This window comes from Lithobates pipiens, unplaced genomic scaffold (genome assembly GCF_037356315.1).
Source record: "Lithobates pipiens isolate NorthernLeopardFrog02 unplaced genomic scaffold, aLitPip1_a1.2 Scaffold_13, whole genome shotgun sequence".
NCBI classification, from domain to species: Eukaryota; Metazoa; Chordata; class Amphibia; order Anura; family Ranidae; genus Lithobates; species Lithobates pipiens.
In genome coordinates, this window is record NW_027507718.1 from 199,096,511 (window position 1) to 199,111,520 (window position 15,010).

A 15,010-nucleotide genomic window follows, 5' to 3' on the forward strand; every position below is an offset into this window, starting at 1 on the left:
TAAGTGTCAATATTTAGGTAAGTGTTAATATTTTTTTTAAAAAGTGCAGCTCCTCTTTAAGTGGGAACATAGGTAAGGAATAAGAAGCTGAATACTCAGTGATTAAGTTATCATCTCCGCTGCTGAAAGTGCTTAAAAATTGACAATTTACTTTTTTCTTTTACCATATAGAAATTCCTTCATTACATGAAAAGTTACTGTTCAGTAATTCTATACGTTCATCTGGAATTTTGCATTACCACAGACATTTTATACAATATCTGCTTGGGGGGGAATGGAGGCTCCAAAATGTTAACCATAATCATCTAAGTTTTCCTAATTATTTTTCCATTTTAGAGGAAGCAGTACAGGCCAAGGGCAGAGATAATGTCAAGATTTACACTACCTCTTTTTCACCGATGTACCATGCTGTTACCAAGAGGAAAACAAAATGTGTCATGAAGTTGGTCTGCATTGACAAAGAAGAAAAGGTGAGATAATGGTTTGGTTTGTCAAATTTAAAGTGTTTGTAAAGGCTTATGCAGGCCATACATGGTCGAATTTCGAACAAATTTTCTTTTCAAAATCAGAAAATTCGTTTTTTTGTGATCCGATGGTGCCACCATTGATTTTCGAAATTCGGCTGACCAAGCCTTCAATTTCACCTCATGTTGCTACAGAAAATTTCTCTCCGTAAATGTTCTTTTCTTATTACATTTCTCGCCCGATTCTCCCATCATTGATTAGAAAATCGTTCGTTTTTCAAAAAATTTCCAACATGTCCGATTTCTCAAATTAGATTTCCACACGAAAATCGTCTGTTGCTACAGCCCACTAATGGTGCGAAATTCATACGAAAATTCTTAGATACGATTTTCGAAAGAAAATTATTTGGAAATTCGAACCGTGTATGGCCGGCATAAGTTTATTTTTTGTTTTTGTTTTTTAGTTTTTTTTTAAATCACAAACAGGTTTCCCCCCCCAACCTCCTCTTGTCAGATATCCTGGTCCTTGCTCCATACAGCCCTACACCCCACCCCCCGCGCCCATGCACTGTGTGCCCCCCATAGAAAGGCGTTTTCTATCAGAGAATTTGTGGGTGCTCCCTCCAGAGTCTCACTGCCTGTGTCTATTGACACAGACAGCGGGACTCTGCCCCACTCTCTCTTGCTTAGTGAGACCAGGAAGTGAAGTGCTGCAGACGTTCGTTGCAATGGATCAAATGAGGGCTCAGGTAAGTAAAAGGGGGATGAGGTGGGATACTGATGCCTAAAAATTTTTCTTTACCGTACATCATGAGAGACAGAGCAACCATAACTAACTGGGTTACACGCCAACTATAGGTGAATGGATACTCCCCTATATAACCCCTCCTACACAGAAAGTACCTCCGTTTTTCGCCGGTGTCTTCAAGGTGATCGTCACAGTTTGAAGAAGCTCTCCATGAGCTAGCTAAGAAGATGGTCCTGGAACAGATCCTGAAGGATTTAAATGGCTATATAATTGGGATGCATCCAAATGGTAATACACCAAAATGGAGGGTACCCGAACCCCGTTACACAAGAAGATTACGTGGTATTGCCTGTAATGTGACCCTTTGGGCACTGGATCTTGGGAGATCTGGACTTTGGTAAAAAAATAAAAGACCCCAAAGGAGTTCCGGCAGGGTGCTTTACAGGTCCAAGGGATATGGTATTCAAGGGGACCCGGTCCTTGAAGGTCCTAGAGACAGAGAGCCGCCGTAATGGGGGAAGATTGGAATCTAGCTTTTAAGCAGAATCCTGCAGTGGGACTGGTAAGTGTTGTAAAAGAACCTTTCTTGCACTTGTGAAACCGTAAATTGTATTTTCAGTCTCTTAACTTGGTTTTTATTTTTTTTTTAAAACAAAAAGTGTCATCATTTTCTATCTGCCGGGAGCAGTGTTGTGCGGATGGAGGCAATTCTCTGTGGAGCGTTCAGCCAAGTTGATTCTATTAGGAGGCGGGTGGTTCTTTAGGATTCCCCACCGCCTCTATGCATCTGGTTTTCACACCGGCGCCTTCAATGGCCCTTTTCCACCGCTGTTTATGGTCGGAGGGGGCACGCACAAAAACGTGCACAAAGGTTTTGCACGTAGGAGGGGCGTGAGAGTGACACAGAACAACGGACATACAGAAGCAGCCATATTAGGAGCAGTCCCAGCCCTGGGCTTCTGTAAGAAGGCTGGAAGGGACACAGAGCAGCATCAGCTGGGCACATCAGTCACTGTAGGTGGATGGACCAGGGCACCACAGGTTCTGTAAAAGCTGTAAGAGAAGTTGAAGTGCATAAAGGTGGGGTTGCTTTCACCTCAAAGATATTTTGTCTTAGGCTCCCGGGAAGAGGAGTGGGGGGAGACACAGCAGGAAGTGGTGCAAATGCACCACCATCATTATTGGAGGATGTTAGCCTTACATCTGCTGTGTTTAGAATTCCCGAAAGACGTGAGGCAACTGGCCAGTCTGAGCCATTACGGATGTTGGGCATTGTAGCAACAGCTAATGCTTCTGCCTCAACCTACGTTACAAAGGACGACTTGGCATCAGTTTTAGCTGCGTTAGAAGGAAAAATAGCAGGTATGATTGAACCATTTTCATCCTCTCGATCCCAGAGACTGCTAATCCAGTCCCTCATGGAGATGGTCCGATCAGGTTTCAAATTACCTGCCTGTGGAGGTCCCTGAAGTTTCCTTTTCTTCTTTAGGATCTCTTCGGCCTCACAGAGTTCACAGGCTTTTCTCTTGCATCCGTTACTAGAGCAGATCACGTATGCTGACTGGGATCAGACAGATACGTTGTTTATTCCTCCTAAGAGGTTTTCACTTTTGCACCCTATGGAGGAATTTTTTTTAATTTATTTTTTAATGAAGCATGCCATCTATGGACACTTCGGTGAATACGAGTCTCACCTGTCCTGTAGATAATGCCCTGGTGTTTAAGGATCCAGCAGTTAAGAAATTGGAGTCTTTATTAAAAACTTAATTTTCTATTTCTGGGTCTGCTGTACAACCGGCAGTAGCAGCTATAAGTAACTGTCAGTCTTTAAAGCACCAAGTGAAGTGGGTAACTAAGACTGTTCCTGATCAATGGGTATCTGTGGAGGATTTGGCAGAATTACCTTGGGCCTTATGTTTCACGGTGGGTGCCCTTAAAGATTCCATACAACAGATGTCTCGGTTGGCTCTGCTATCAGTACATATGCGTAGGATTCACCCTGCAAAAAATTACTAGCTGGTTTTCCCTTTCACAGAGAATGTCTATTTGGAGAGGACCTGGATAAATATATCCAGAAGATTTAAGGAAGTAAGAGTGCACTTCTGCCGGTCAAGAAGAAGTGCAGACGACCCTCTTTCAATGGGCCTAGTGCTTCTGTACCCAGCACTTATAATTTCAGGCATTATCAAGGGCCTCAGCCTTCTGGCTCTAGGGGAAAGACTCAAGGCAAGGGGCATAAATAGTCCTGGGCCCAGAGACCCCCTAAGGTTAGACCCAAGCCTTCCTTATGAAGGAGCGCCCCCACTCACGCAGGTGGGGGGAGGCTATTAAGGTTCAGAAAAGCCTGGGAAGAAGTGATCTGAGACAAGTGGGTTATTCTCACCGTATCTCAGGGGTACAAAATAGAATTCCGGGGCTTTCCCCCTCTCAGCTCCTAAGATCCAATGTCCTCGTAGACCTGGAAAAGAAGAGATCTTTTGGAGATGGAGATGTAAGGCCTATTCTGGATCTCAAGGCTCTGAATCAATTTCTGGTCATTTGTTCTTTCTGAATGGAATCAATTCGTTTGGTGGTAGCCTCCTTACACTGGGAGGAATTCCTGGCGTCCATAGACATCAAGGATGCGTACCTACATGTGCCAATCTACAGGTCCCATCAAAGGTTTCTGCAATTCGTGGTGGGCAACCAACATTTTCAGTTTGTGCCACTGCTCTCTCTAGTATTCACAAAGATATTGGCTCCGGTATTAGCAGTTCCATGATCGCAGGGAATTTCAGTTACAGGGTACCTGGAAGATCTACTATTGATAGATCAAACAGTTCCAGACCTGAGTCAGAATGTAGCTTGGGCAGTTCATTTCTTGGAACATCTGGGTTGGGTTCTGAATTGGTCAAAGGTCCAGGTCCAGGTCATGAAGAGGAAAAGATATCCTTCCATTCGCCTGTGTATGAGGCTACTGGGAAAGATGGTGTCCTGATTCGAAGCAATCCCTTATGCACAGTTTCACTCCAGACTACTTCAGAGCAACATTCTATCTGTCTGAAACAAGACGGTCCAGTCTCTTCGGCTAAGAATGTGTCAGAGTCTCAGTTGATGGATGTTAACCAGGAATCTGGTAAAGGAAAGGTCCTTTTTACCCATGGTCTGGAAGGTGGGGATGACAGACGGCAGCCTCTCTGGATGGGGGGGGGGGCGATCCTAAAGGAGGCCACCATCCAGGGAGAGTGGTCCTGTAGTAAGAGGAGCTTGCTCATCAATGTTTTGGAGGTTCGGACACCTTGCTTGGCTCTAACCTTCTGGACTCTCAGGCTACAGGGATGTCCTGTGAGAGTCTAGTTGGACAGTGCCACGGGTGTGGCATATATCACTCACCATGGGGGGCAACAGGAGTCAGACAGCCCAGAAGGAAGTGCTGACTTGTGCAGTAAGATTTGTTCCATCCCTGTTGGTGGTGTTTATCCCAGGAGGGGAATTGGCATCCGGACTTTCTGAGTCGCCGGCAGATGATACCAGGAGAGTGGTCCCTAAATCCCGAGATCTTTGCATCAATCGGCCACCGATTGGGGGGGGGGTCCAGATGTAGACCTGCTGGCACCCAGGTTCAACAGGAAATTAGACAGTTTTGTGTCCAGAACCAGGGACCCACTGTCATTAGGGGCAGATGCCCTGATAATTCAGTGATAATTTTCACTGATGTACGCCTTTTTCCTGATAAACGCCTTCCCCTCAGTCTGCCTATTGCTAAGGCTACTACGCAGGATCTGGGTAGAGAGAAAGGTGGTAATCCTAGTAGCTCCGGCCTGGCCCAGAAGGACTTGGTACGCACAGATTGTAAGACTGGTGGTGGGAAACCCCTGGGTTCTTCCACTCTCACAGGGTCCAATATTCCACCCTGTTTTACGGTCTCTAAGTTTAATGGCTTGGCTATTGAAACCAGGATCTTAAGGGATTTCTGGGTCAGTATTATCTACCATGTTGAATGCTAGAAAGCCATTTTACAGAAATATCTACTATAGGGTCTGGAGATCCTATATTGCCTAGTGTGAGGCCAGAAGGTGGCACCCCCGTAGATATGTCATTGGGAGAGTTTTCTGCAAAAAGGGGTGGATGTGAATCTGGCCTTAAGTACAATTAAGGGTCAAATCTTGGCCTTGGCAATTTATTTTCAGAGGCCTGTTGCTTCTCACTCCTTAGTACGAACATTTGTACAGGGGATGGTTTGGGTGCTTCCACCAGTCAGGTCACCTCTGTGCCCTTGGGATTTAAATTTAGCACTGGGGGTTTTACAGAGACGGCCCTTTGAGCCTATCCGATAGATTCCTTTAGTCCCCTTGACAAGAAAATTTGTTTTCTAGGTGGCAGTGATGTTGGCCAGGAGGGTGTCGGAGTTGGCGACTCTGTCCTGTAAAGAACCTTATTTGATCTTGTACCAGGATAGGGCGGTTTTGCAGCCACAACCAGAATTTTTTCCCAAGGTGGTGTCTGGTTTTCATCTAAATCGGGATATTATTCTACCTTACTTTTTTCCGATTCCACAGTCTGCAAAGGAGAGATTATTTCATTCTCTTGACGTAGTACAGGCTATCAGAGTCTATCTGAGAATGTCAGCTCAGATGTGGAAGTCTGATGTTCTGTTTATATTGCCAAGATGGGACAGGCAGCATCTAAGTGAACTATTTCTCAGTTAATCCGTCAGGTGATTGTTCAGGCGTATGGTTTAAGGGGTAAGGCACCGCCTTTTCCAGTAAAAGCATACGCTACCAGAAGAGTGAGTACTTCATGGGCAGTTCGTCATCAAGCATCGATGGCTCAGATTTGCAAGGCTGCTACTTGGACTTTGGTACATACATTCACTAGGTTTTATCAAGTGGATGTTAGGACTAAGGAGGATATTGCATTTGGACGCAGTGTACTGCAGGCAGCAATATAGATCCTGTTGTTCTGATGGCATTTCTTTGGTCATAATGGGTTCCCTTCCCTCAAAGAGCATTTCTTGGGGATGTCCTAGTTAGTTATGGCTGCTCTGTGTCCCGCGATGTACGATAAAGAAATTAGGATTTTTACTACAGCTTGCCTGTAAAAGCCTTTTCTTGGAGTACATCATGGAACACAGAGATCCCTCCCCTCTTATCTGAGAAGTTTATTGCTTGCTACAAAACTGAGGTACTTTCTGTGTAGGAGGGGTTATATAGGGGATGACTTCCTGTCTTTTTTTTTTTTTTGGTTTGCCAGTGTCCATTCACCTATAGGTGGTGTATAACCCAGTTTGATATGGCTGCTCTGTGTCCCGTGATGTACTCCAAGAAAAGGATTTTACAGGTAAGCTGTAATAAAAATCCTAATTTTACCTTAATGCAAGGAATGCATTAAAATATAAAATGGTTACACTTTAGAATGACTTTAAAGGTGTACATGTGACAAAGTGACAACTTATCTTAAAAAATAAACCGCATCTGCTTATGCTCCTCCTTTGCTTGAGCCTGGGTGGTTAGTTATATGGCCTGGACACTGTTGTATTGGTAAAAGAGGTGGAATAACGTAATCCTGTAAAATTTCCACACCGTTACACATAGAGCTTACATAGGCTTTGGACTCCAATGGAGAAATGGCTCTAGAGACAGGGGTGTGGGAGAAAGGGAAGTATTATGGGAGGTTTTTCTTACAAGCCAACCTGTGAGTTTGTCCTGAATTGGTGAAGTGACTCTATAAGGGAAAATATTCTATATGCGCAAAATGGCACAATTCCATCTGTATTTTGCAACACTTTCACAGATTTCACATGTGTTGGACTTGTGTCTTTTTTCAACCTTGCCTACTATGTAACTATGTATAACCAAAAGAATATGAGTTTTCAGTCATAAACAGAAACCCAAGACAGGCCAGAGTATGCAAATTTTCTTTCCTTCCACCACGGGTAGAATAACTCCTGCAGCGCTATTGTTTTCTGTAGCGGGTAAAATAAGTATTGAACACGTCACCATTTTTCTAGGTAAATATATTTCTAAAGGTGCTGTTGAGCTAAAAAATTTTACCGCATTTTGGTAACAATCCATACAATCCATACAAACAAAGAAACTAAAACAAATAAGTTAAAAAATGAAGTTATGTGTAATAAAATGGAATGACACAAAATGGAAAAAGTATTAAACACGCTAACTGAAATTTATTTAATACTTTGCACAAAATTATTTGTTGGTAATGGCAGTTTCAAGATGCTTCCTGTATGGAGAAACTAGGCACATGCATTGCTTGGGTGTGATTTTTGACCCATTCTTCCACACGCAGTCTTCTGTGTATGAAGGTTCCGTGGGCCTCTTCTATGAACTCTGATCTTTTAGATCTTTGCATAGATTTTCTATTGGATTCAAGTCGGGTGATTGGCTGGGTCATTCTAGCAGCTTTATTTTCTTTGTTTGAAACCAATTGAGATTTGGCTTTGTGTCTGGGATCATTGTCTTGTTTGATCTGTTGGAAATTGTATTCACCAATAAATCTTTACTAAAGTTCCATGGGCAATTCATGTTTCTTTGTATATTGTCTTGCTGAAATGTTCATCCTCGTTTCATCTTCATCATCCTGGTAGATCACAGCAGATATTTATCGAGAATGTCTTGGTACATTTTTCCATCCATCTTCCTTTCAATGACATGAAGTTTGCCAGTACCGTATGCTGAAAAACAGCCCCACACCATGATGTTCCCACCTCCAAACTTCCCTGTTGGTATGGTGTTTTTGGGGTGAGGTGCAATGCCATTTGACCTCCAAACATGGTGTGTATTATGGCAACCAGAGTTCAATTTTGGTCTCGTCTGACCAGAATATATTCTCACGGTATTTCAGACTTGTCTAAATGTGGTGCACCAAATATTAAATGGGATTTAATGTGCTTTTTCTTCAGCAATATGGAGTCTTGCGTGGTGAGTGTGCATACAGGCCATGGCGGTTGAGTGCCTTTTTTATTTTTTTTGTTTTCTTTGAAACAATTGTATCTGCTAATTCAGGTCTTTCTGAAGCTTTCCACAAGTTGCCCTTGGCTCTTTGGACAACTCTTCTAATAATTATTTTCACTCCTCTGTCAGAAATATTGCAAGGAGCTCCTGGTCTCTGGCCTGTTTATGGTGAAATTATGTTCTTTCCACTTCCGGATTATGGCCCCAACAGTACTCACTGAAACACTCCGAACTTTAGAAATCCTTCTGTAACCAATGTCATCAGTATTTTTTGCAACAATAAGTTTGCAAAGGTCTTGAGAGAGCTCTTTGCTTTTACCCATCATGAGATGTTTCATGTGTGACACCTTGGCAATAAGACACCTTTTTATAGGCCATAGTTGAGATTGAACCAGCTGATATTAATTTGCACTGATAAGGGGAATGATTGCTTTCTGATTACTGATAGATTTCAGCTGGTGTCTTGGCATCCCATGCCTTTTTGCACCTCCCTTTCTTCTTGTGTTTTGTACGTTTTTCTTGTGTCATTCCATTTCATTACACATAACCTAAAGAGGAGGTGTAGCCTGGGTGAAAAAATTAAAAGTCAGCAACTACAAATACTGTAGCTGCTGACTTTTAATATTAGGGCACTTACCTGTCCAGGGAGCCCGTGATGTCGGCACCCAAGCCGATCTTCGGATCGACTCCCAGGTGCTGCCGCCACCATTCCTGGTAAGGGAACCCGGTAGTGAAGCCTTTTGGCTTCACAGGGGGTTCCTTACTTCGCATGTATGAAGCGCGCTGTGCTTTCTAATTGGCCGGGTGGTGGAGGAAGGAAGTGGAGGCCCGAACTTCCGGGAGATCGGGTCGTGGCCTGTCTCTGGAAGTGGGAAAGGGGACCTGTCAAAAAACAGGTCCCCCGTTCCCCCCTTCCCCCTGAAAGGTGCCAAAATGTAGCACATGTAGCATATGTGAGGGAGATTACACATCTGGAAAATAATACATTGTACCCCTTTTAGCAGGAATTTAAAGTTGGTGATAGATTTTTAGGGGGGCGGGGGGGAATAATATTACAGAGAATTTTCAGATTTTCATGTTAACAATTTTTTGTGATTGTGAATATTCCCTGCATGACTATTCATAAAATACAAATACTCTTTAACAACATGAAACCTATAACTAAACTAATATGCACAGGTTGACGGATGCGTTTTTATCATGCATACATTTAGTTCCAAAGGTTACCGTAAGTTTGATGTTGTGGGACTGCCATTATGTTTCTTTATCAGACCTTAGTCCTTCATGTAAATGTAGATAACAGAACACTGTTTTATAAAGAGATCAGAGGCAGGATGAAATATCCCATTGTCCTTATTAAAGCAATATTAAACCCAAAAGCAAACAGTCGTCATATTGCAGCTTTCTAATTCTTCGATGTTATGGCTACATTCGTAATTTTTTAACAGAAAAGCTATTCTGCAATTGTAGAAGTTACATGGATGAGACAAACCATTTTTACTATTGACAGGGGTGTTTTTACAATGATAAACTTTTATTTATTTATATAAAGCCTTTACCCCAAAAAAGAAAAAAAAGTTGCTGTAACTGATTGTAAAGTTTTAGCTGGAGTTTGGCTTCAATTTGTTAGTTTATGTAAATATGCTACTACATCTTAAACTACCCTCCCCCCAGACTGACAATGCTGCTGTCCAAAGGTACTCCTTCATCCAGAGTGGGGGCACTCTAAACAAGAAATGTGTTACTGGCCAGATCACAAGATGAAAGCAGTGGGCCAAAAAGCCTAAAAAACAAACAAAAAGGAATGCAGCTGCCAAATCTTATGATTGGCAGTGTTGGCTGGTGCTCAAAATTTTTGGGAGGACGCAAACAAACTAGATTCTGAAAATTCCTGAAAAAAAACAAATGCGCCACTGTGCCCCCACATGCCCACTCACTTGCTGACTGCCCGGCACTTACTCCATCTTGGTAGGGGATCAGACAGCGGGTAATGGTGGTGAGCTGTGGTATGGTGTGATGAGCAGTGGGTCAGCGGTGGCTCTTGTGTCCTCCATTTGTCATCTCTTGCTAGGAGCACCTGTGTCTTCAGCCAATCAGGTGATGGGTATTAGACCCGCGCCTCCTGATTGACTGAGAGGCGGTTCAGTGTTAGAAAAGCGAATATTCGTTTTCTTTTTCTGGGTGGACTGCTTTGCGCTCCGAGGCCACCTTTTTTGAAGCCTATTAGAGCCTATGGCTCTATTCGGGTGCTTCAAACCCCCCCCCCCCCCCCCCGCCGCTGTAATTCGGGTGCCCTGCTTCCGAAAAAGGGCTGGATGCCTGAATAGGGGGTGGCTACAGCGGCCATGGAATCGATTATATACAGAGGGGGTGGCGAGACAGAGGGGGGCAGCACCCCTAATAGCCACTGATGATTGGCAAGCTGCAATATTTAACTAATTTAAAAGGAAACTATAATTGTTTTGTGAGTTTACTAATGTATAAACAAATCTTTTTGTACCATTTTTCATTACTCCTTTCTAAGCTTTATTTTACACATAAACTTTAGATATAGTGGTAATCTATGATTCAGCACTTTCTAATAAGACAGCCCAGCACTGGCTGTTTACTTTTGACTGCTAACAAACTGAAGCTTCTGTGAGGGCCATAAGAATTGGAGGGGGGGGGGGGGGGTGCATCCTTTTTCCAACTTTATTCAGCTAGTTGCAAAGTAGTGCAATGATTGCGCAAATGCACATCAAGAAATAACTTGATGACACCACCTGTTGGCTGCAAATAGTAAATATGAAATATTCATGTTTAATATCTAGCTTACTAAAAATACAAAATATTTGTGCATTGCAATAGCAGAGCATTCAGGGCTAACTTGTGTTGCTCAGCTGCTGTCAACCCAATAGGGATCAGAAAGGCAGTTTTTGTAGACTGTTACATTTTTAGACACAATTTTTCTACACAAATCCCCTACTGGAAAGTGTTGAATTGGGTTATATTCATATTTGCCCTTGGCACAGATCATTTTTCCAAAATTATATTTTGTAAATTAGCTTAATGAATGTATCCTGCAAATGAAAATTACTAAAATAGCAGCATCTTTCAGTCTGTTCCTCTGGGGGAATCCTTTCTATTTGCTAAAATGTCATGGTGATTAATAATCCTTCCTCCCATCATTTACTAATAGATGCCACAATACTGTTTCAGGTCTATAACCTAAAATATTATTGTTCAGTTAACTGATAATCTGTCCTTAGCTTATAATACTCCTCATCTATAAACTGTCAGTAGCATTTATAAATCATATCTGTTGTGACAATGCCAGGCCCTGCCACTGTGAAATTGAAGTACATATGACACAGGGTTTGGACATACGCAGAGTGCTGAATCCAGACTATTGATTCTGAACAGAGAAACCTGTTTTTTCAATTTTCTTTAGGTTTTGGTATTCCCAGAGTAGATTCTGGAGTTTTGGGATTTCAAAGAGTTTTGGGAGGGAAGAAATATGGAAGTGTTTAGGTCCTGTAGAAGGCCAGCAGGCTGAGTGTGCAGGTGTGTACATCGATTATAATAACAGGCTTGGGCATAGCTTAGGGCTCCTGTTAAGGGACATGTGTGCTCCACGCAAGAGACAATATTCCATGATGGGGAGGAGAAATTCCATGTCCATAGGGCTCAGACGGTTGAGACAGCTAGAGCTTCATGTACACCTATCCTACTTTGACTGCCAGAAAACACAAAGCACATGAAAATTTTGCTGCGTTTTCCGGCCAGCGGTCAAAACTTTCTTTTCCCGAACGCGAATCTTCTGCATTCAGGAGAGGGAGGTTAAAGCTCCCCTAACTGCACAAGCTGCTAAACTCTGCTAAAAGCCCATGTGTACATTGACTTTTATGGAGTTTAGTTTAGGAGCTTTGGCAAAAAAAAATGCCAAAAGCTCCTAAATTCAAATTTAGGAGCTGTGATATACATGAAGCCTAAGAGAGTCTAGAGGACCGGGAGAGCCAAGATGACTAGCCAAGTTCAGGGAGGCTGATGGAATCTGGAGGTTTCAGGAGTGGGAGAACCTGGGTTGTAAAGAGATCACCTATCTAGAGGCTAGGATTTAAGCCCATGCAGCTGGGTGCTGCAACTGAATTGGGTGAGAGAGCTGGGAAAGCTGAACAAACACAGAGGTACCATGTAAGATGGTCTGAGGGACCAATCAAAAATCAAGGTTAAGGCCTAAGCAGCTGTTCTGCTGAAGGGAGAGTTGGGTGGTTCTGCATTTTTTGTTACCCTTTTTGACTGTGGAAACCCCTGAGTGAGCAACTGTTTTTCCTATTGAACTTTGAGTTTGTTTAATGAAATCCACCAATATCACACTATACAAACAGTCTAGATCTCTGATACTTAACCTGCTTTCCCATGAGACTCTTTGTAGCTCCGAGACCCCAGCAACCAATTGTTAGTACTTTCTCTGTCTAGGTACTTACTCAGATCAGCATGTGATCCAGGTCAGTAGGAGGGGATACAGTTGTGCTCATAAGTTTACATACCCTGGCAGATTTTATGATTTCTTGGCCATTTTACAGAGAATATGAATGATAACACACAAACTTTTCTTTCACTCATGGTTAGTGTTTGGCTAAAGCCATTTATTATCAATCAGCTGTGTTTACTCTTTTTAAATCATAATGGCAACAGAAACTACCAAAATGACCCTGATCAAAAGTTTACATAGCCCAGTTCTTAATACCGTGTATTGCCCCCTTTAACATCAATGACAGCTTGAACTCTTTTGTGGTATTTCTGGATGAGACGCTATATCTTAGATGGTAAAGCTGCCCATTCCTCTGGGCAAAAAGCTTCCAGTTCCTGTAAATTCTTGGGCTGTCTTGCATAAACTGCATGTTTTAAGATCTACCCAGAGAGACTCAATGGCATTGAGGTCAGAAGACTGAGATGGCCACTCCAGAACCTTCACTTTATTCTGCTGTAGCCAATGACAGGTCGACTTGGCCTTTGCGTTTTGGATCATTGTCATCTTGGAATGTCCAAGTATGTCCCATGTGCAGCTTCCTGTCTGATGAATGCAAATGATCCTCCAGTATTTTTTGATAACATACTGCATTCATCTTGCTATCAATTTTGATGACATTTTCTGTGCCTTTTGTAGCTCACACATCCCCAAAACTTCAGTGATCCACCTCTGTGTTTTCCAGTAGGAATGGTGTACCTTTTAATCATAGGCTTTGTTGACTCTGCAACATGTAGCGTTTATGGTTGTGGCCAAAAACATAAATTTTGGTCTCATCACTCCAAATGACTTTGTGCCAGAAGGTTTGAGGCTTGTCTCTGTGCTGTTTGACGTATTATAAGCAGGATACTTTGTGGCGTTTGCGTAGTAATGGCTTTCTTCTGGCGACTCGACCATGTAGCCGATCTTTCTTCAAGTGCCTCCTTATTGTGCATCTTGAAACAGTCACACCACATGTTTTCAGAGAGTCCTGTATTTCTCCTGAATGAATTATATATAATGTATATATGTATGTGTTTTTTTTATATATAATATGTTTTGAAATATTTACTACAATTTGAAATAGGAAATAATTTACATTAAAGTGTGACATTTTATTTTCCAGGTGGTTGGTTTACACATGCAAGGACTCGGGTGTGATGAGATGTTGCAAGGATTTGCTGTGGCCATTAAAATGGGAGCTGTTAAAAAAGACTTTGATGAAACTGTTGCCATTCACCCCACCTCTTCAGAGGAGTTGGTTACTCTACGCTGAAGTTGTTGCTTTGTGCCTTGATTAGATACCATTCCACCACTAGCACTTCTGTGTCCTTTTGAAGCCACCTCCCACAGATTACTTCATCCTTATTTATGAACCAGTTTCTTGCTTTTTTGTTAGTCTTTTGAAGCTCAGCAAAAGAATATTCCAAAATATTTTTGACAAAGTATATTTGATTATGCTTTTTAATGCTTTACTACCAAAAATTAAACAGAATACGAAATCAGTTGTATTTACTTAAAGAGCAACTACAGTCTGCTCACATAATTTGTAATAAAAACATCTTTGCCATTCCGAAGCTTCCCTCCAACCACTTTGCATATTATTTCATATATACTGTGATTCTGTACTTGCCAAATATGCTGCAGAAATCTCCCTCCACTGAGTCTGGCTGCAAACTTTTTAACTGTGGGCAGCTGAAGTTGCTGCCTGTTCACTTCCTGGATTTACACAAACACCCACACAGACACACCTCCAGCTCTGCAGCTGTGATTGGCCCTCCTATGAATCGTCCCCCCTCCCTTTTTTGCAAACTCTCACGAGAGGGAGAGTGACAGTTGTGCATGTCATAAGCGTAGGCTTTTTACCAGACAAGAAACGTGACGTGGGCTGTATAAGGTAATTACTGGCAGAAAAAAAAAATGTTTTACTATCCAAAGTTAAAACAACAAGGGCAGAAGATTTAATCGATGGAAAGTTGAAAAAAAAAATTACAGAAGGTCTGCTTTATTGTATAAAATAAATAATTCAGATTGTCAGGCAGTATCGTTCTTTTCCAGTTGTTTATTACATGATAATAGAATGCAACTGGATTTCCTTTCATCTGTATCACTCATTCTCAGTGTGTTTGTTAGCATTATAATAAAATGGTGGTTAGTGCTGCTGCCTTGCTCTGCTTGACCTGGATCTGCAAAACCTTCACGCTTGCTTTTATTTGCAGTTGTTTCTTTTCTACAAAAAGCTACACTACTCTTTAGGCATGAGCATTTATTGGGTCTGATGACTGTTGATTTGCCATGAAAATGCTTATTTCTATATGTTGCACTGTGTTAAGGAGAGTGTCACAATATATTATACATG

General features: G+C 42.1%; 1 protein-coding gene across 1 annotated transcript in view; it reads left to right on the forward strand.

Moving 5' to 3' along the window:
- The window catches only part of GSR (glutathione-disulfide reductase), a 63,794-nt gene extending 48,958 nt beyond the window's left edge, over positions 1–14,836 (forward strand). The window contains 2 exon segments of the mRNA XM_077476117.1: positions 337–470; positions 13,778–14,836. Of these exon segments, the coding sequence (XP_077332243.1) occupies positions 337–470; positions 13,778–13,927 (284 nt within the window). The 3' untranslated portion in view covers positions 13,928–14,836.
- The last annotated feature ends 174 nt before the right edge of the window (positions 14,837–15,010 follow it).